This window comes from Schistocerca cancellata, chromosome 10 (assembly GCF_023864275.1).
Source record: "Schistocerca cancellata isolate TAMUIC-IGC-003103 chromosome 10, iqSchCanc2.1, whole genome shotgun sequence".
Classification (NCBI taxonomy): Eukaryota; Metazoa; Arthropoda; class Insecta; order Orthoptera; family Acrididae; genus Schistocerca; species Schistocerca cancellata.
The window spans coordinates 121,478,279-121,499,414 of record NC_064635.1 but is presented as its reverse complement, the minus strand read 5'-3'; the positions used below and the strand labels follow the sequence as shown (position 1 = coordinate 121,499,414).

The 21,136-nt window shown below is 40.6% G+C and overlaps 1 protein-coding gene across 1 annotated transcript in view; it reads right to left on the bottom strand.

Moving 5' to 3' along the window:
- Nucleotides 1-2,504: 2,504 nt before the first annotated feature.
- The window catches only part of LOC126106345 (N-alpha-acetyltransferase 30), a 79,897-nt gene continuing 61,265 nt past the window's right edge, over nt 2,505-21,136 (bottom strand). Inside the window, exons 3-4 of the mRNA XM_049912596.1 lie at nt 19,835-19,890; nt 2,505-5,824 (exon numbers count right to left, since the gene is read on the bottom strand). Of these exons, the coding sequence (XP_049768553.1) occupies nt 5,687-5,824; nt 19,835-19,890 (194 nt within the window). The 3' untranslated portion in view covers nt 2,505-5,686. The remainder of the gene's footprint in view (nt 5,825-19,834; nt 19,891-21,136) is intronic.

Here is a 21,136-nt window from a genome sequence, read left to right as displayed (position 1 = left end):
TTTTGAGTCAGTGATGCTATGTTATACCATAACAGTATTTCTTTTATACAGATGTTTTATTTAATCTGCAAAGACATAAAATTGTCTTCAGTATAATATGCTGTAAATAATAAACTCCAAATTCTAAATATCAAGTGCACACCTGTAGCAAAATAACAAGTCCCAGTGCAATCATTTCATTGTTTGCAATTAGCAACTTCAATGTGATCCCATTTTAGGACAGCTTAAGTCACTTTGAGCTGAATCGTAGGTGCCACAAATTTCACATTTTCTGTTAAAATAGTTATTTTTACTCCAAATATCAGCAGAGATTAATGGAAACAGTACATCCAACAGACCAATACAAACTGTACAACATTTTCTCTTTCCAGACAGAAAACTTAGTAACTGTTTCTGTATGAAGCGCAAGTTTCACATCTCAAATACAAACAACAATTACAGTAAATTTTACATGAAGACAATTACAATCATCGTCATATATAAAATCTTGCTCCTTATCTTTTCAGCAGGCACAGACTGGGTTTAGATCTCTCATTTGTATGCACAATCATCTCTGTACTGGTTGCAAGCACTACCTAGAAGACGTTACAGTAAACTCTCGATTGTCCACGGGTGGATTACCTGTTTTGTAGATTATCCGCAGCCTATTTCCCTCAATTTTTTGCTGCAGAAAGTTTTTCTCTAAGCCGACAGTGGTCACAGTTGAGTGATAATCTCAAGTTACAACATGCGTAGTAAACAACATGCTGCTGTAACACTGCAAGCACTGGATTTTAATTCTTGCGAAAGGTAGTCATCAGTTTCTGTTAGTCCCAAACAATGTGTAAAAAGTGAAAACATGCTGTGTTAACCATTTAGCAGAAACTGGAAATAATGCACAAACTTGAAAGAGGCAATATTGGTATACAAAATCTGGTATTGATTTACAGTGTGGGTGAAATTACGATCCATGATATTTGGAAAAACAAAGACAAAATAATTCAATTTGCTAGCAATTTTGACCCATTTAAAGGTTTGTCAAGGCTGAAGGCTACAAAAAATCTTACATACGCAGATCTGGATAAAGCCGTGTTGGAATGATTTCAACAGATAATAAAGCTGCTTCTGAATTTTGTACTGATTTCAATGAGAAAATTTAAGAGTTGGAGCAAATATTTAATGCAGATATAACCAAGTTGTTTTAGAGGTACCTACCAACAAAGACTTCAGCTTTAGTGACAGAGCGTAGTGTGCCTGGTTATAAATCAAGCAAGGAAAGGATAACTGTTGGTGTAGTAGATAAAGCTAAAAACTGCACTGTTTCAAAGGAAATGAAATGCACCATTTCCCTCTCCATTATTTTCACCAGGAAGATATCTGGGTGTACCACACAGTTTTTCAAACACGGTTCAATAATTGCTTTGTGCCACAGGTGTGAGAACATTTAATGCTGGAGGGGCTACCTGCAAGGGCTTTATTCTTTAACGGGAAAATGCAGCTACTCAACCAAACACACATGTTCTGAAATTGATGACGGGTTGACATTCATAAAACATTTACCACAACGTGACAGCCTTAAAGCAATGAAGCAAGGTGTCATTGCTGCCATGATGACAATTTATAGAGGAAAGTGGTACAAAAACTTATTGTTGAGGACTCCAATCTCCAAACATTCTGGAAGTAATTAACTGTGCTAGACACAATTTATAATGTGTTGAAGGCACTGTGTAAGGTAAGATAACCAAACATAGTCAAGTCATGGAAAAACATTAATTCTAAAATTGATGAAATCAGTAATTACGATGATGAAGAAGACAGCTCATTTGCAATATTAGCTGCTGTTTTGGAAAATACCTCTGGGTGTAGAACTGTTGGCACAGAAAATATATCTGAAAGGTTTGACAACAACTTCACAGAGCCAGGTCATGAGATGTTGAGTGACAATGCTATTGTTCAGTGAGTACAAGGGAATTCTGAGGAGATGAATGACAGTGATGATGATGAAAACATTCCTACAATTCCAAAACAGTAATCAACTGTGCATCAGCACTTTAATAGATTCCTGGGTTACTGGATTACATGGAGCAGCAAGAAGATGCTTACCTCTCTGACAAATTGGTGAAGTGTAAAATTTGTAGCGTGATATGTAAATAAGAAGCTACCTAAGCAAGACAGAAATCAATTCAAGACTATTTTGTTTCAAAGTAGTGTAATGTAATGTGAAATTAGATTGTATTGTTTTCTTTGTAAGTACTTTATTTTCATATGTACCATGACGTTAAAGTAGAATTTATTGTAAATAATTAGTTAAGTGGTTTTATTTATGACACTGTAATTAAATTTTATTTTTGAATAACCCTAATACATTACTGTTTGTTTTAATTGTGGATTATCTGTGGAATTCTATAATCCACAGGTTACAAGTCTCCAATTACTGTGGATAATCAAGAGTTTACTGTATTTAAAGACTATTTCTCACGTAATATTTTTGTTTTGTGTTTTTTTATTTAACTTTCTCTACCTGAAAACTATTCTTTTGGTTTGGTTCTCTCTTCCTCACATGTGTGATGAAGTAAAAAGACATCCTTTATATGCACAACTCATTTTTTTTTTAGCAGCTCAGTCCCCCGTGGCACGCAGATATTTTACATGAGAGAGAGAGAGAGAGAGAGAGAGAGAGAGAGAGAGAGAGAGAGAGAGAGAGGGGGGGGGGGGGGCTTCATTGTAAATTGAAAGCATCTGCCACAATGAAATTCAGGCCTGCCTGTGATTTGCAGCAAACACTATGTCCCTGCTCCATTTGCGAACATCTTTTAGTCTGATGGAAAAATAGAAGTTTTAAAAATTTTTCTTTTTATAGTATGTTAGCACAAAACTGTAGCACCATGACATTGCTAGGAGACTGGATGTGAGCTCTGGGAAACAGACGTTGTCTCTCTTAAATTTTTTGTGTGACCTGAATACATCAAGAAACATAAATGGCATCTTTTACATTAAAACAAAAATATTTAAAAAAAAAAAGGATAAAATGAAACTGTTTAATGATTAAGGATCTGTCATGCAATACTGGAACATGGTGAATTATGACACAACAACAGTCAAAGTATGTTAAATGAGGACGAATGTTATTTGGAACTGGATTAGTATTAATTCAAAGCAACAAAAGTCACAAACAAAACATGAGAGCAAAGAATTATAAATGAAATACTTAGAAGGATGCTAAACTATAAAAAATTCTTGCCATCAGAACAAAGATTTAACATCAGTATAAGTTCTCTGTAGTGTGTGGCAAGATAATGTATATGATAGCAATAATATTGTCTATACCACAAATGGAAGCAATGTGATCAACATCAAAGTCATAAACCACAAAAGGGTTTTGCTGGAAATTAACATAACTGTCAGCCAAAAGAGAACATGATTATGTTGTGTCTTTCTCTTTAATATTGCTGTGGCTGAAATGCAACCCTTTATTCAGGTAGTTGGAATAATTAATTACACAATTTTCTAAAAATCTAACTGTATGCACTATTTCCCAGATTTCAGGTACTTATATGGACAAATAATGAGAGATTGTTACAGCAGATACAAGAAGCTGAGCATCGGTATTACACTATACACACAAAGTGGCCACTAAGTTAGTGTTTTCATTAGTGTCTTGAAACATTAATTCCACTGGAATTTTTGGGTGACAGTACAAGAAAACTGGTAGGCAAACTCAAATTATGTTCACAACACAAGTTACAAGCCATTGTCTTGAAATACAGCAAATGAAAAAGCTTAATTACAAACTGATAATTGGTTTCTTAGACTGCCCAGAAAGGTAAAATAGTTTATGGTGGCAAAAGTCTCCACTTAGTTTATAAATAAAGCCTTAGTAAAAATAATATGCCAACACATGGTTGAAATCTGAAGTTCGCTAAATGGATATTTCAAAAGAATCTTTATTTCGAAAATGAATTTTGCAGAAAAATCCACAGATGCACAAACAACATAAACTTGCAGCTTTGAGCTTCAGTTTCTTTAAAATATACAGAATACTGACCAAAGCACACTCACTTGGCACATGTATTTGTATTGTATATAACTGTAATACTGTGTTAAATTATACAATATTTTCCAACAAAGAACCACAAGCTGAACCTAAACAACACTGCATGCCAAATGAAGTGTTAGATGTTAATTGCTCTGAAGAACGTTGTATACTGTGTTTCAATGGTTATCCCCTGAAACTGTATGAAAACTGGAAAAAACTGATAAAAAAAATTTCTAGCAAAACAAATATATTTCAAATCACAACATGACAAGGTTAGAAACATCTAAGAACGAGGATAACGGCAACTGTGGATATTAACATTCCAATTGTGGTGGGCCAATTTGCTGTGCATTTACATTCAGCTCATACATAAAATGTGTGACCTGTGGACAAAAATAAAAAAAGACCATGTGCTTATGCCTCCTTCCATACTACAGGTGAAAGGAAGAAGATACAGAAGCACAGTGTCTAGAGTCCGTATTTGTAAATAAATTCACACAATACACAATTCCACTTGTAGGCACAATCAATAGTGCTATCAGTTCCAAGACTAGTCAGTTAAGAAATTCATAGTGATAACTGGGCTTTTAATATCACAGACAATAGCAATGACTAAAGTACAAAACTTTTGACAGATTAAAATAATTTATTTTCCAATGCAAAAAGCTATCTCAAATTATTGTTAAACTGAGATTATGTAGTACTTTTAAGATATCCTCCAAAAGCATGAATCTATTATGCAGCAAATGGTTTGACGTCCAACATTCAGTCCAAGAGTTGTTTGCATTCTGCAAACGTCTGATTTTAAGGGATTTCTTTGCAAGCAAAATTAGGAAGGCTGGTATAGTACTAGGAAACACAAGACTTTGGAAGACGAGTCTCAGCAAACATTAGGCATATATTTGCAGTTCAGCTAAATGAAATGTGAATACAACAAATATATCTGGAAACATTAAAACCAGGTAATTGTAATGCACAAAACATACCCAGTTCATCAAAATTTACTTTCATAATAATGTTCGGCCAGTAACAACCACCTGTCAAAGTAAACAGTGATTCACAGGAAATCAGAACAATATTTTTAACAAGTCATAAATCTTATAACAGGGATGAACTCACATTTAAAATGTGCATAATTTAGAGGGGAAAAATAAGGTTACAGGATCTGGAAATCACCAAAACTTCGAGAGATATAATAACGTTAAAGGTCCTTTAAAACATTTCACAAACACAGATAATTCTTCACATTTTATCTGGCACGTACAACTGTCTCGAGGTTCTTTCCACATGCTGCCAACTAACAAACTGCCGCAAACATCCGATAATCATAAATTTCACAGCCGTCAAGTGTTTGCTTTCTGAAAGCAAGGAATCTTTTGACTGTCCTCACAGTTCTATTGTACGGCTGCAATGGGCAGATGTTCACTGACTTATGATGTTTAATATAGGTGTACTGCAGCACTATTTACCAAGTTAGCTCCTTTTAAATATTATTTCATCATTTTTGAAGTGCCAGGCAACTCTGACAAGCTGCCAAAATGATTTGCCTGGCACGTTCAAAGGAGAAACAAACTGGTGGAATGAGATAGAGCACACTTGCATTTTCACTGTTCCATAACACATTAAGGTAGGTAAATTTTCCTGAGTTTTATAAGTTCCACAGCAAATAACTCATCGCAGCCACAACTTTAATCTAAGAGCATCCACACCATTCAGGTAATAACGGAAAAGGCGCTTGTCACGAACGAAGCCCAGATTTTCATACAGTCGCAGGGCAGGGCGGTTCGTAATTTCTGTCTCCAACACAACCTGTAAAATATAAAATCTTATGTGAGAAATGTGTGCTGATTACATAAACAAGCAATATAAGAGAAATACATTCAGAAATATGAACACAGTTTTCACACTATGGAAAACAGCCATAATAATAACAACCAAAAACAGAAATTACACTCAGTGTAAAAACATTTTCAAACACTGCAGATATTAACTACACCATGAGAGTACATTTACCAATCAGTTATGTGCATCAAAAACACACACTATAAACACTGCACGAACAACTCCTTTCATTTTTATAGCACAAAATACAGACTGAACTTACATTCACCTTGAAATAATAAACATAAAACTCAAAACAACATATCCTACCAAGGAACAAAACTGTACAAAAATTCAGCCCAGGAGATTAAAGAGATTAGTAACACAAACTAAAGACTGTTAAAAATTTCTTACCCCACAAACATTCTATACAGTGAAGGATTACTTACACAACAAAGAGCAAGGTTTGCTAAAAGCGTAAAACAAGTAAACAACAACAACAACAACAATAATAATATCTCTCTCTCTTCATACAACACTTTCACACTACATAATTTCTCTCCTTCACTTGGCCCCCTCCCTGCCCCATCCCCTGAAAAATCTTACTCTCTGATCTGCAACTTACAATACAAATGCCTTTTATTTCTGAGCTCAACAACTGATTCAATTACAGAGAGATGCTGACTCAATTTATCAGATAAACCAATGGAATGTTACAGCATACAAAATGGAAAACAAACAATGTTGCTACAGTTCTCATCTCAGCATACAGTGTGCAGTGTTACAGTATGAAAATAATGTGGGTTTAGTGTGCGCCATAATATGTAACGAGAAATGTATGATCACTGCAGTGCTTGCATTTTACATTATTTAATATTTTCTTTGCAAGACAGTAATGTACACCTGAGATAAACACATGAGATGACACTTAATAAATAAATAAAAAAGACTTGTCTTGTAGTCAGGTGGATGGATGTGCTGGTCTCTATCTGATCATGATGCTTTAGGTTGTCAGTAGTTTCCCTAGATAACATCAGGCAAATGCTGAGATAGTTCTAATTACAAGGCCACCATAGCCTACCTGAGCCTTTCAAACTTTACCTGTATGTAGGTAAATGCCTCCATATGTGATTTTTTCTTAAACTATAATACCATGACATGACCAATATCATTGTCAAAGTGACCTACAGATATGTGGGGCGGTACTGTGACCCCTGACCAGCGCACAATGTTTGAAGACTGGTTGGCGGGTCCTGATCTCTGCCTCTTTAACAGTGGAGTCACCACACACTTCAGTAAGGCCCATTGCACTTTATCGGCCATTGATGTTTTCATTGGCAGGCCTGGATTGCCCCTCCTCTGTCCAATGAGGAATTCACAATGATTTGTGGAACAGCCCATCATTTTCCGATAATCTTACCTTTCCTTCATCCTCACCCACACACGTATGCTTTCCCAAGTGGGACTTTACTAATGTGGACCGGGATATCTTTTCCTCGACTGCCATCCCAACCATTCCACTCCACAATGGCATCAATGTGTCTGTATGGAGTTTGAACAAGGATATCCTTTTGAGAGCTGCTTCAACGATTCCTTCTTCCTCGAGTTCTCCTCAATGGAAGACACTGTTGTGCCCTCCAATGCTACAAACGGCATTTACCTCTCTAACACTTCCTGGCCTTTAAACGGTTCCATGCCTGAGCCTGTTATCTTGTCAAATGCCAGAAGCAGATTTGTTGGAAACAATATGTCACAGCACATAGGGCCACATAGTTTCTCTTCACAGGTATGAGAACAGATCAGGTGCATTTCTGGCCGCCATCCTCCTACAAGTGTCCCAGGACTTTCACTGAAAGCTGTTATCCTCACCAGACCAGACTATCACTGAACAGTTTGCTCTACATCTCATCCAAACCTCAGCGACGGTACACTCTCTACCTGTGCTAATGTTGGTCCCCTATCCACCTGTGTTCCGTATTCTCAAATACCAAACAACTCCATTTATCTTTTGTTACTCACTGCCTAGAGTCTCATAATGCCCCGTTTAGCACCCCATTCTCTGCCCTGACACAACTCCTGAACCAGACTTGGTTCTCGACCAAATGCTTCAATACGTATTGGGTGGTGGATAGCCAATGACATATACTTCCCTTTTCAATCATCTCCAAAATGAGGGGGGAACTCCCTTCCCAAAGGTGAGAAAGTTTCATTATTCTAGTTTTGTAGTCGAATAAATCATCTCTTCAGATGGACAGCTATTGTTGATCAGTTTAACTGATGTCCTCTGCAAGGTACTTTAATATATGGTGAGTCAAAGGCTGTACTAGGTGCTTGAATCGTGGGACCTTTTGGCTTCAACTCAGGGTGGTTTTCACCAAGGCAGTTTTACTGCAGATAATTTAGTCCACATGGAGCCTGCTATCAAAACAGCTTTTCCCCAGTGTCAGCACCTTGTTCCAGTCTTCTTCGTTCTGCATAAAGCTTATGATACCACATGGTGAAACCATATCCTTGCCATCTTACACTAGTGGAGTCTCCATGGTCTGCTCCCAATTTTTATCCAACTCTGCCCTTTTCAGGTAAAGGTTGGCACCTACCATCTCCAGGAAAATGAGGTTTCAGAGAGTTCTGTTTTGAGTGTCCCTCTAACTTTGGTGGCGATCAATGGTCTGGTGGTGGCTGCAGGCCCTGTGGTGTTCCCCTCTTTGTATGTTGATAATTTTTGCATTTATTTTTGTATATCTGTGATAGATGTTGCTGAACACAGACTGTAGGGAGCGATCTTGGGCTTTCATTCATGGCTTCCATTTTTCAGCTGCCAAGACCAGCATTGTTCATTTCTGTTGTTGCCATATAGTCCATCCCCATCTGGATCTGCGCCTTGATGAGTAGTCAATCAATGTGGTGAAACTCATTGTTTTTTGGGACTGGCCTTTGATGCCCGGTTGATATGACATTTCATTTTCGTCAACTAAAGTGGACATGTTGGTCTTCAATAGCTCGAAACAACATAAACTGGGGTGTGGACTACTCTACTCTTATATAGCATTGGTCTATCTAGATTATGGGAGTCTCGCACACGGCTTGGCATCACCTTCGATGTTACAGATGCTGGATCCAACTGGGGCTTTTCAGACTAGTGCTCTCATCAACGTCTTAGTGGAGGCAGGGGTTCTACCATTGCTCGTTCTGCACCAATAACAGTTGATCATTTATGCGTTATGCTCCCCACAGCACCCGAACTATGATCTCCTCTTTCCAGATAAGGAGATCCATCTCCACCTCCTGTAACAATGACCTAGGTCTGGTGTTATGATTGCCATCTGCATCCAGTCTCTTTTTTTTTCTGAACTCTAGCTGTTCCTTCTACCACCTCTTCTCCAGCCTGCTCATGTGCCCCTTGTGGTGTATCTGTTTAGACCTATCACAATGTCCAAAAGACTAGGTTCATTTTGAGGGTATCTGCTTCCAATTCACCATTCTCAGTGTGTTTCAGGGTTCATAAGTAGTCTAGACTGATGGCTTGATATTTGCCAGTTACTCTGGCTTTGCTTACGTCCATGCAGGATGTAATGAACTCCATTCCTTGTGTTTTCATTGCAGAGTTGGTAGCCATATTTCATGCTCTTGAGCATATCTGTTTCTTCACTGATGAGTGCTTCCTCACCTGTAGTGACTGAACAGTTTACAATCTTGTGACTGGTGTTACCCTCCCCTTCCCTTGATCCTGACTATCCAGGATTCCCTTTTCTGTCCTTGAACAATGTGGATGCTCTGTGCCCTTTGTCTGGACCCTGGCTCACGGTGGATTTGAGGATGTCCTCGATGTTAGCCTCTCACAAAGATTCCATCATCTTAGACCAGTTCAGCACTGGCCATACTTGGGTGACTCATGATCATCTCCTCCATCACAAGGGTCCACCCCCATTGTCATTATGGTGCTTGTTTGACAGTGGTCCACATTTTGCTGGACTGTCCTAACCTAGTCACCCTGCAGCAGACTAAATCTTCCTGACTCGTTACTCCTGGTTTTAGCAGACGATGCCTCAGTGGCTGACCTGGTTTTATGCCCCTCTGCCTTGAACGGGCAGTGGCCGTATGGGCTTGGTGGTCTGCCCCCAGCCCTCGCCCTACCAGTTCTTTTGCTCTTCTTCCCTCTCATCACATTATGTTTGACTTGGTGTTCTTGCTCCGTTTTCCTCTGCTTCTCTTGCCCTGTCCACGTCGCTAATCTTTTCTAGGTACTGCTCGGTGGGGTGCCTACAGTATAAATGGAAATGTCGTGTGGCTAGGGCCTTCCGTCGGGTAGACCGTTCACCTGGTGCAGGTCTTCCGATTTGACGCCACTTCGGCGACCTGCGCGTCGATGGGGATGAAATGATGATGATTAGGACAACACAACACCCAGTCCCTGAACGGAGAAAATCTCCAACCCAGCCGGGAATCGAACCCGGGCCCTTAGGACTGACAGTCTGTCATGCTGACCACTCAGCTACCGGGGCGGACTGTCTACAGTAAGTGGTGGGCTGTATGTCCCCCACTGCACTTTCTACCTTAGGGGGATCTGAATGCACCCTGGACAGGGCACCTTCACCACTTTTCTTCCTTCCATCCTCTTTTCTTCTTCCTTGTTCCTTTCTCTAGGCTTTGTTGACCTTCAGGAGACCTTGGAATTTTCTTTCCTCAGGTCTCGCACACAAGGCCCTTCTTTGGTGTGTAGTTTTGTTGACTTGGCTGTTCCAGATAGGAAGGACTGATGACCTCTTAGTATAGTCCCTTTAATCATTAAACCAACCAACCATCAAGATCAGATGTGTCTGGACACCCATACGTAATGCAGAACTGACCACTAGATGTCAAAAGAGGTGAACTTGTCAGTATAAATGGAGGTGGGGAGTATTATGTTGACAGTAGAAAAGCTATAACAGTGGATCAGTCAGCAGAACTCAGTGACATTAAACATGGACTTGTCACTGGATGTCACCTGAGTAACAAATCCATTGGAGACATTTCAACCTTCCTACAGCTGCTCAAGTAGGACGAAATCAGTGGAAAGAGTCACTCATGGCAAAGTGCTACAATAGTCCAGCAAACAAGGACAGTTCGTAGGAAGTTAAAAAGAAAGGGGTAAAATGGTCGAGCAGCTCCTCATAAGCCACACATTTCTGTAGTCTATGATAAATGATGCTTGAGGTGGTATAAAGAGTAACAACAGTTGGCAGAGGATGAATGGAAATCTGATTTGGAGTGACGAATCACACTATACCATTTGGCAACCTGAGGAAAGGATTTGGGTTTGGCAAATGCATGGAAAACATTACCCGCCATCAAGTACAGCACCAGCAGTGGAGGAGATGGCGTTATGGTTGTTTCTTGTGGTTAGGGTGTGGTTTCCTTATTGTGCTTAAGAAAACACGATATGTGGAAGGATATGATACATTCTACAGCATTATGTATTGCGTACAGCAGAGGAACAGTTCAGAGACAATGATTGATTGTATCGGCATGACAACACACCGTTATGAAGGAACATCTGTGAGGCAGTGGTTGGACAATAATGTCCCTGAAACTGACTGGCCTGAACATAGTCCCAATGTAGACCCACAGACCACATTTGGAAGAGTTAGAACATCAGGTTTGCTGCAGACTCCACTGTCCTCTTGTGGTTTCAGCTGTTAAGAAAGAACGGATTGCCATTCCTCTACAGACACTCAGACAATTCACTGAAGGAATCCCCAGGACAGTTCAAGCCAGCATAAGGGAAAATGACTGACACATCCCATATCAATGTCCACTAATAGGTGTTCGCATACTTTCGATCAGATAATGTATCTGTTTTAATGAAATGGTCCTACCTTTTCAAATGTGCCTCTTGCGAATTATGTGCTTCCATACTGTTAAAAGAAAAGAAAAAAAAAATCCTTGAGGTCTATGTTTATGTGCTGCTCCATGACTCTGCTGTCAATATCTTTATTCTTTGCTTTTGTGTAACTTCTGTGGTTTTTTTTCCCCCAGTAAATGTGTTTCTTTTTTTTTTTCTTTTCGTATCCAGGGTGTAATTATAAAGTTAATAAAACGTTTTCTTGTCTTTAAAATAATATTTTTCATCGGGTTATGGGCCCAGTACACGTGTAAAGGCAAACAACATAGTTTAATTAAAACAATATTTGAAATGAGCCTATGTCTGTAAAGAAACATGATTGCTTGCGGCGATTATAAGGTCAGCATTGAGGGACTAGCTATCAAGGTACAGATATGGATGGGCAAGGACTATTAGGTGACAACAAAAATTAATAATACAGGTCTGGGCAGCTGAAAAAAGGAAGCCATGAGTGAGAGCTCAAGACTGCACTCTGTTTATTGCTCCCTACAGTTTGTGTTCAGAAATGCCCCTCACGTACGAACAAAAATAAATGCAAAAATCATCACAATGCAAAGAGGGGGACAGAGTACATCCAGAGCTGCTACCAAACCATTGAAAGCCACTAAAAATACACACACACACACACACACACACACACACACACACACACACACACACACAAAACAGAACTCTGCAGAACCCTATTCCCCTGGAGACGAAAATTGTGACATGAAAGAAAATCCAGGATAAAAATTGGGAGTGGACCACAGAGGCCCCACTCATGTAAGGATATCGTGGAGCCACATCACACTGTACGTTTTAAGTCGATCAAAGAAGACTCGACAAGGTGTCGACACTGGGCAAAAGCCATTCCGATAGCAGACTCCAGGTGGACTAAATTATCTGCAGTAGAGCAGCCTCGGCAAAGTTCATCCTTGGCTCCAGAAAAAAAGGTACCAGGATTCAAGGATCCAATACAAATTTTGACTCATTATATGTTCAATTAACTTCAGTTAAACTGATTGAATGATGGCTGTCCACCTGAAGAGGTTGTTACCAGATTTCAAAACTGGAATGGCAACACTTTCTCACAACTGGGAAGGAAATTCCCCATCGCTCCAGAGATGGTTAATAAAGGGGTAAGTATATTATGCTGACTCACCTCTAATAAATGTTGACGTATTTGGCTGTGAACACAATATGGTCCAGGAGCTGCGTTGGGACAGAGAACAAGATCCCTGGTGAATTTCTACTATCTAAATGGGTCGTTATAGGGCTCCATGTGGTGGGGAATGAAAGATAGAGGGAGTTGTTGCAGATCATGTTTGAGAAGATGGAATGCGGGTGCATAGTGGACCAACACTGAGTCCCAGGCGAAATGCTGAGCAGACTGTTCAGCGATAGAGTGTGGTCTAATGAGGGTAACACCACTCAGAGAAATTCCTGGGTTGCCCGTGGGAGGACGGTAGCCAAAAACGAACCTCCTCTTTTCCTCACACCTGTGAAGAGAATGTATGCGGCCCTATGGCATTGACATATTGTTCCCAACAAATCTGTTTCTAGCACTTAAAGTAATGGGCCTGGGCATGAAGCAGTTTAAAGGCCAGAAGGTGGTTGAGATATAGATGCCATTTGTAGCATTGGAGGGCACGACGATGGTCTTTAAGAACTGTAGAAATTTCGAGGAGTCCACCAAGTGGCAGTCTTCCGTCGAGAACCCAAGGTAGAAGGAATCGCCGAAGCTGCTGCCAAAAGGATGGTATTGGTCAAACTCCATATGGACACATCAATGCTGTTGTGTGGTGGAGCAGCTGGAATGGCAGCCAAGGAAAAGGCATCCCCACCTGCATTAGTAAAGAGCCGTCTGGGAGTGTGTCCATTTGGCTGATGCTGAAGAGAAGACAAGACGATCGGGAAAGCATCGATGTCGCACAAATTGTCTTGAACTCTCCATTAAATGAGGGGTGAGGAGGAATCCATGGCTACAGATGGAAAGACCAATGGCTGAGAAAGTGCTGTGTGCCACATTAAATTGTGTGGTCACTTCAGTGTTGAGGGCAGAGACCAAGACTTGACAGCACAAATTCAACACTCCTGCCCATCAGCAGTACCACCCCACAGAGAGTTATAGTTATGGGCTTTACGAGGAGAAGGAAGGGAGGAGGGATCTGTTGAAGGAGGGTATGAAGAGCAGGAAGCGTAGGAGGACTGTTGGGAGGGGAGGGGAGGGGAGGGGAGGTGGGGAGGCAGGACAGGGCAGGGCAGGGGGGGTGATAAAGATTGCATACCCTTACCATATAGTGTAAACAGATCCAAATGGTCCCTTGTTCCATCCCAGAATGAAGAGGAATGCAGGAACTAACAATGTCAGTGTGGACCAACCTACTGGAAGCTCACAAAGGAGCGGTTCTGACAGAAGGTTTGGAAACCATGAAGAGAAAGGGGAAGAAGTATCCACAAAATGAGAACCCTGCAACATAACACAAGCTATGGAGCAGAGAGAAAGAACAGACTGCAATTATAGAAGGAGACAACAGTAACCATTACAGTTCTGTTGGAGGAGAACTTTACAAGAGGCTGGGTGGACACCGAACGGGCCACAATCTGTCACTGTGCCGAGACAGTGTCCATCTTCGGTAAGGATGGAGTGACATCCATGAATGTAAGATTGGACCCTGACAGAGATAGAGGGGGTGAAACTCCCTAAGATATACGGTAGGGGTGTGTGTGTGTGTGTGTGTGTGTGTGTGTGTGTGTGTGTGTGCTCATCCCGAGACTTACACATAGGGAAGAGAGAAAGGCGCAGTAATATCAAGATCCGAAAGAGAATGGGAAGCCTAGAGACCCACAGAGCGCGGGTCTCATGTGCGACTTGAAGTAAAAGACCTCTTGTCCTGGAGATGCAACGGATGGGGGTCCTAGAGGTAGCCCCACCCCCTGTGGGTGTCAGAAAAGATAAGAGAAGAGGGTTTTTTCTCCAGGCAAAAAGAAGGAGTGGTTTGGTGAGGGAAGAGGAGGAGGAGGATTAGATGGAGGTAAGGAGAGGGAGGGAGGAGGAGGACGAAGAAGAAGAGGAGGAGTAGGAGGAGGAGGAGGAGGAGGAAAGGACCCATCAGAAGTAAAGGTAGATGTTAAAGATACCAGGTGAAGACTGTTGAATTTTTGTTGGGCCTCAGAGTACAACAGATTATTAAGAGCTTTGAATTCCTGAGTCTTTCTTCCCTTTTTATACACTGGGCAATTTGATGGACGAGGAAAATGTGTGCTGGAATGGTTCCCACACTTGGGCAGTGGGATGCAAGGACACACTACATGGAGAGGGTGGTTGCAGTTGCCACAGATAGGATTCACCTCACATCATGAAGATGTGACCAAATTGGTGACACTGGAAACAGCACATCACATTATAACAGTAAACTGTAGCTTAGCCTTTTTGTATAAGGGTATCCCCATGAAAAGCCAGGGTCAAATTGCTGGTAACAACACGATTGTTCTTAGGCCTTCTATGAACTCCCTGGATGAAATGAACAGCACAGTGTTCCAGATTAGCCCTGATTGATTGACTGATTAACTGAGACGGGACCAAACGGTGCAGTCATCAGAAACAAAAAGGGTCTGCTAAAATGGACGGATCCAGAGGAGTCAAATTATAAAATAATGGTCATTAAACACACACAGTAAAGGCATAAAAGGTGAGACCAAATCTGTAAACTGGGGGGAAAAAAAAGGGGCAGTCATGAAGTCACAGACCAAGAGGAATGTAAAAAGTCCCTACCACAACCAACCTGCCCCAGCTCCAAGACTAAAGTAGAACCTTATATCTGGAAATAAAAACCACTTTCACGGAGGAAATTGAAAATCAGTTCAACCATCCATGGATTCAGAATGAGATTTTCACTCTGCAGCGGAGTGTGTGCTGATATGAAACTTCCTGGCAGATTAAAACTGTGTGCCCGACCGAGACTCGAACTCGGGACCTTTGCCTTTCGCGGGCAAGTGCTCTACCATCTGAGCTATCGAAGCACGACTCACGCCCGGTACTCACAGCTTTACTTCTGCCAGTATCTCGTCTCCTACCTTCCAAACTTTACAGAAGCTCTCCTGCGAACCTGCAAGGTTCTGCAAGGTTCGCAGGAGAGCTTCTGTAAAGTTTGGAAGGTAGGAGACGAGATACTGGCAGAAGTAAAGCTGTGAGTACCGGGCGTGAGTCGTGCTTCGGTAGCTCAGATGGTAGAGCACTTGCCCGCGAAAGGCAAAGGTCCCGAGTTCGAGTCTCGGTCGGGCACACAGTTTTAATCTGCCAGGAAGTTTCATCCATGGATTGTCTGCTAATATTAAATTTAAGGAATCAGGAAGACTATACTTAACATGAAGGGCCGAAAGAAAAGGGACAGTCCTTGCTGTGTCAGGTGACAGCGACTCCGTCTGTCATTTAGTCCATATTGTAGCTTGTGGCGGGCTCGGATGTGGCTTGCAAAACCGAGCTTTGCTTTGAAGATCTGGTCGCACGAAGTGCAATACAGGTGCCCAGTGGAGTAATACCAATAGATGTAATTAGGCTTGGACTTAGATTTGTGGAGCTTTCGTTTATCATCCAGGTTCTTTAGGCAGATATGCTCAAATTGTTCCACACTCTTGTGTACAGTTGAGCGCCACTCTGATCTGTGCAATGCAAGCTCCTCCCAACGTTTGCTCAGAATGCCACAGACTGACGTGGAATTTGATGGTGTCTTTATATCGCAGGTGTTTGTCACCTTGCCGCCGCTTTCCACACATGAGCTCTGAGTAGAACACCACTTTAGGAAGTCTACTGTCGTTCATGCGTATGATATGCCCACTCCATCTCAGTTGGTGTTTCATTAAAAGGGCTTCAATGCCAGGCAGTTTCATGTGACGCAAAATCTCCGTGTTTGGAACACGACCTTCCCATTTCATGTGGAAAATTGATCTCAGGCAGCGAAGATGAAAAGTGTCTAGCCTCCTAATGTCAGCTTTATAACAGCATCAGGTTTCCGAGGCGTCGAGTAAAGTTGGTAATAATATTGCTTTGTACACGCAATTTTAGTTTGCAGCCTGAGATCATGTGATCACACATACATGTGCCTTATAAATAATTACATCTTCCCTGTTTTCCATTAGTTTTTCCAGGACAATAGCTGTGGCCAACCAGTTCTAGGCGCTTCAGTTAGGAACCGCGCTGCTGCTACGGTCGCTGGTTCGAATCCTGCCTCGGGCATGGATGTGTGTGATGTCCTTAGGTTAGTTAGGTTTCAGTAGTTCTAAGTCTAGGGGACTGATGACCTCAGATGTCAAGTCTCACAGTGCTTAGGGCCACTTGAACCATTTTCCAAGACAATACTGAAGATAATTGCCTGACCCCATCTTTATTGCAAAGGGTTCAGAGATTAAAAAACTTAACTTTCGAGACAGCATCTGTCAGAATAAGTGCAACAAATGAGCGATATCCCACAAGGCCAAAATCAGGATCAATAATTCAGTTATAATACCAGAAGGGGACTACACTATGGAGTGTCGTACCTTAAATAAAAAAGCGACAGTTGAAAGAACATGAAAAAACGAAAGGGATATCACAGGAACATTATGGGGGCCCAGAAGACTACTGATGGCACTCCAAGGACTGGGGAAAATGAAGACACCAAAAAGATCATGGGCACAGTGCGAAAAAGATAGTTAAAATTTTATAGACACTAGTCACAATGGATAAAAGGGACTGAGCAAAAAAGATCTTTACTTACATCAAATCATTAACCGGGAAGAGAGGAAAAGAAATGCCATGAAGCCATAAATTCCACAAGATTCTCAGTTGGCCAAATTTGGAAGAGAGAAGGATTACATCTACCGCTATTGTCTGGCTGATTGATTCATTCATTCGTCCATCCACAATGTCCCATAGATGCCATCAAAAACGAGAAATCTTCAAGGGCATTGAATGATTCAAGGCATACATTAACAAAAGACAAGAAGTCATAGAAGTTCGTATACTATGTTAATAGCACATTATATTCTAGTCAGCAAATTATATTATGACCAGGAAAGTTGCTACTCACTATATAGCAGAGATGCTGAGTCATGGATAGGCACAACAAAAGACACAATTAAAGCTTTCAACCAATGGCCTTTGTCAACAACACACACACACACACACACACACACACACACACACACACAGAGAGAGAGAGAGAGAGAGAGAGAGAGAGAGAGAGAGAGAGAGAGAGAGACCGGACTGGAGTAGGTGGTGGTGGTGGTGGTGGTGGTGGTGGTGGTGGTAGGATGTATGGGACAGGTCTTGCATCTAGGTCTATTACGGGGATATGAACCATGAGGTAAGGAATGGGGAGCAGGGATTGTACAAGGATGGACGAGTATATTGTGTAGGTTCACTCACAATCCCTTATCTCATGGCTCATACCCCTGTTAATAGACCTAGAAGGCCAATGGCCGAAAGATTTAATTGTGACAGTCTTTTTGTTGTGCCTATCTGCGACTCAGCATCTCCATTATATGGTGAGTAGCAACTTTTCTTCTCAAATATTGCTACATTCCACCCTGGATTTTCCACAGATTGATTCTATCCTTTCTTATAATAGCTAAATTTAATGGAGTAAATGAAATAGAAAGCTGCTTTTCCGGGGGGGGGGGGGGGGGGGGGGGGGGGGGGGGGGGGGCAGAAAGTATGCCTGCCCTGTTCTACTGCATAGCTGCTGCTTTTCAATCCTTAAATTTAGAAATAAAGCTAATTTGCAGAAAGAGTGGCTAATAAAGCATATTCTTAATTTTACTCTGAATTGGTTAGGATTCTAAATTTCTTGCCTTGTCAGTTGGTAGTTTGTTGAATATTTTATAATTACCAGAGCACATAACTCTATTCTGAACCCAAAAACAAGATGCAAAGTGTACACAAAAATTATTTATGTTTCTTATGTTGTGACTGTGTAACTAACAGTGTAACTTAAACTGATTTTTATAACTGGCAACAAAAACATGTAACGAGTAAATATGTTGGAAAGTGAGTTCAAATTCCAACATCCTTGACAAAAGCTTCTGCTAGACTTTTCACAATATTTATTTTTTGATAACATTTTCACAATATTTCATATGGACAGATGTTTGCAATGGCAAAACATGCTGAACTGAACATCTTGATTAGTTTATCTGTGTTTTGATTTCTTATTAACTTGTTATCCCATTGGACCCTAAAGAATTTTCACACTGAATTTCACTCCGTGTCTTACTACTGATAATGTCTACTACTGGCACTGAAAAGTCACCATTGTTTGTTTAACATCACATAATATGAGTCACTGTGAGATTAAGACTAACTGTTTGCTGCAAACCACTCCTACCCTCTGAACTCTGCCTATTAAGGTTGAATTTGGGCCTCTGATCATAATGTCTGTGTGATCAACAAACACTAACATTTTTGAATCACCCTCCAAATTCATTGGAAGATCACCTGTATATTCTCTGATCCACTTGTTGGTCCCATTGTCACTCTATTGCTTGTGAAGCAACTCTCAGCTTGAATAATTTTCACATTAAACATCCATGTACAATTGCTGTAACGACTGGTGATGCACTGACTGTAAAATTTCAGTTTCACATGCACCAGAAACCTGTTCTCGAAAACCCTGTATTGTTCATGAAAAGAAGTCCTGCCCATTTTCAACATTCTACCTATTTCTTTTACTGCCCAGCCAGATTTTATCTTTAACTGCCCTTAATACAAAAAGTTCATCAACTGCTCTACAAATGCTCTGTTGATAAGTACTATTTTCTCTTGAATGTGTTGACTGAAATGTGCACTATAGTAACTAATTGCAGCAGCATCTGAAAAACCACAGAATTCTGAATGGATAATGAGAACTTTTCATTACGTCTCTGTCACATACAATTTTAGGTTGAAACCATTTTAAATAAGATTCAATTATCTGGGCTTAACTTAATGTTGATGATGCTTCCCACCCCTCTGGGGAAGTTTTCTACTCCAATGGCATGGCAACACATTCCATATAAACAACATTTCATTAAATGACATAATTCGTTTCTGAAACATTCAGATACATAATACAGCATTATGTGACAACTGGAATAAACCAAATGAATCAGTACACTACCTCATCTGCCTCATCCTCGACCATGGCTCGGATTGCTTTCAACACCAGATTGGAACCTAAAATGCAAAGAATGTTCTATTTTAATAAATTCAAATTTAAATATCTGCTACTTTAATATGAAACAGTGGAAAAAAATCAGGAAGGAATAACAACAATATTAATACAATAATGATTTACTTCTACTTTATTTGTAAGTTAGTTTTAAATATTTAATTTCACAATACAATAGTTACAAATCAGAAAAAATAAACATATTATTTAAATTGCTTACACGCCAACCAGGATTTTTACAACTCTGAACAACACAGTGCATAAATTTTGCTCTGCAATTCTACCAGCAGATCACACTGATGTTTTGGTATGAGTTTCATGATAAAACTACCATAAGCACCATGTGACTTTACGAGTGGACAACCAAGAACAATGTGCTTGGATTAAAAAAGAGTGTAAGATCGGGATGTAGTCTTTCGTCCCTACAATTCAATCTGTACATGTAAGAAGCAATGACAGAAATAAAAGATAGTTCAGAAGTGAAATTAAAATTCAAAGTGAAAGGATATCTATCCTGAGTGAAAGTGAAGAAGAATTACATGATCTGCTCAATGGAATGAACCGTCTAATGAGTACAGAATATGGACTGAGAGCAAAATGAAGAAAGACGAAAGCGATTAGAAGTAGCAGAAATGAGAACACTGAGAAACTTAACACCAGGATTGATGGTCACAAAGTAGATGGAAATTAAGGAATTCTACTACATAGGAAGCAAAATAACCAATGATGGATGGAGCAAGGAGGGCATCAGAAGCAGCCTACTAGTGGTCCTGGCCAAGAGAAGTCTACCACAAACATAGGCCTTACTTTAAGGAAGAAATGTCTGAGAATGTATGTTTGGAGCACAGCATTGTATAGTAGTGAAACACAGACTGGGGGAAAATCGGAACAGAAGAGAATTGAAGCATTTGTGATGTGGTGCTACATACGAATGTTGAAAATTATGTGAACTGATAAGGTAAGGAATGAGGAGGTTCTGCACAGAATCGGAGAGGAAAGGAATATGTGGAAAACACTGACAAGAAGAAGGGACAGGATGATAGGACATCTGGTAAGACACCAGGGAATGACTTCCATGGTACTAGAGGGAGGTGTAGAGGGCAAAAACTGTAGAGGAAGACAGAGATTGGAATACATCCAGCAAATAATTGAGGACGTAGATTTCAAGTGCTACCCTGAGATGAAGAGGTTTGCACAGGACAGGAATTCATGGCTGGCCGCATCAAACCAATCAGAAGATTGATGATGGAA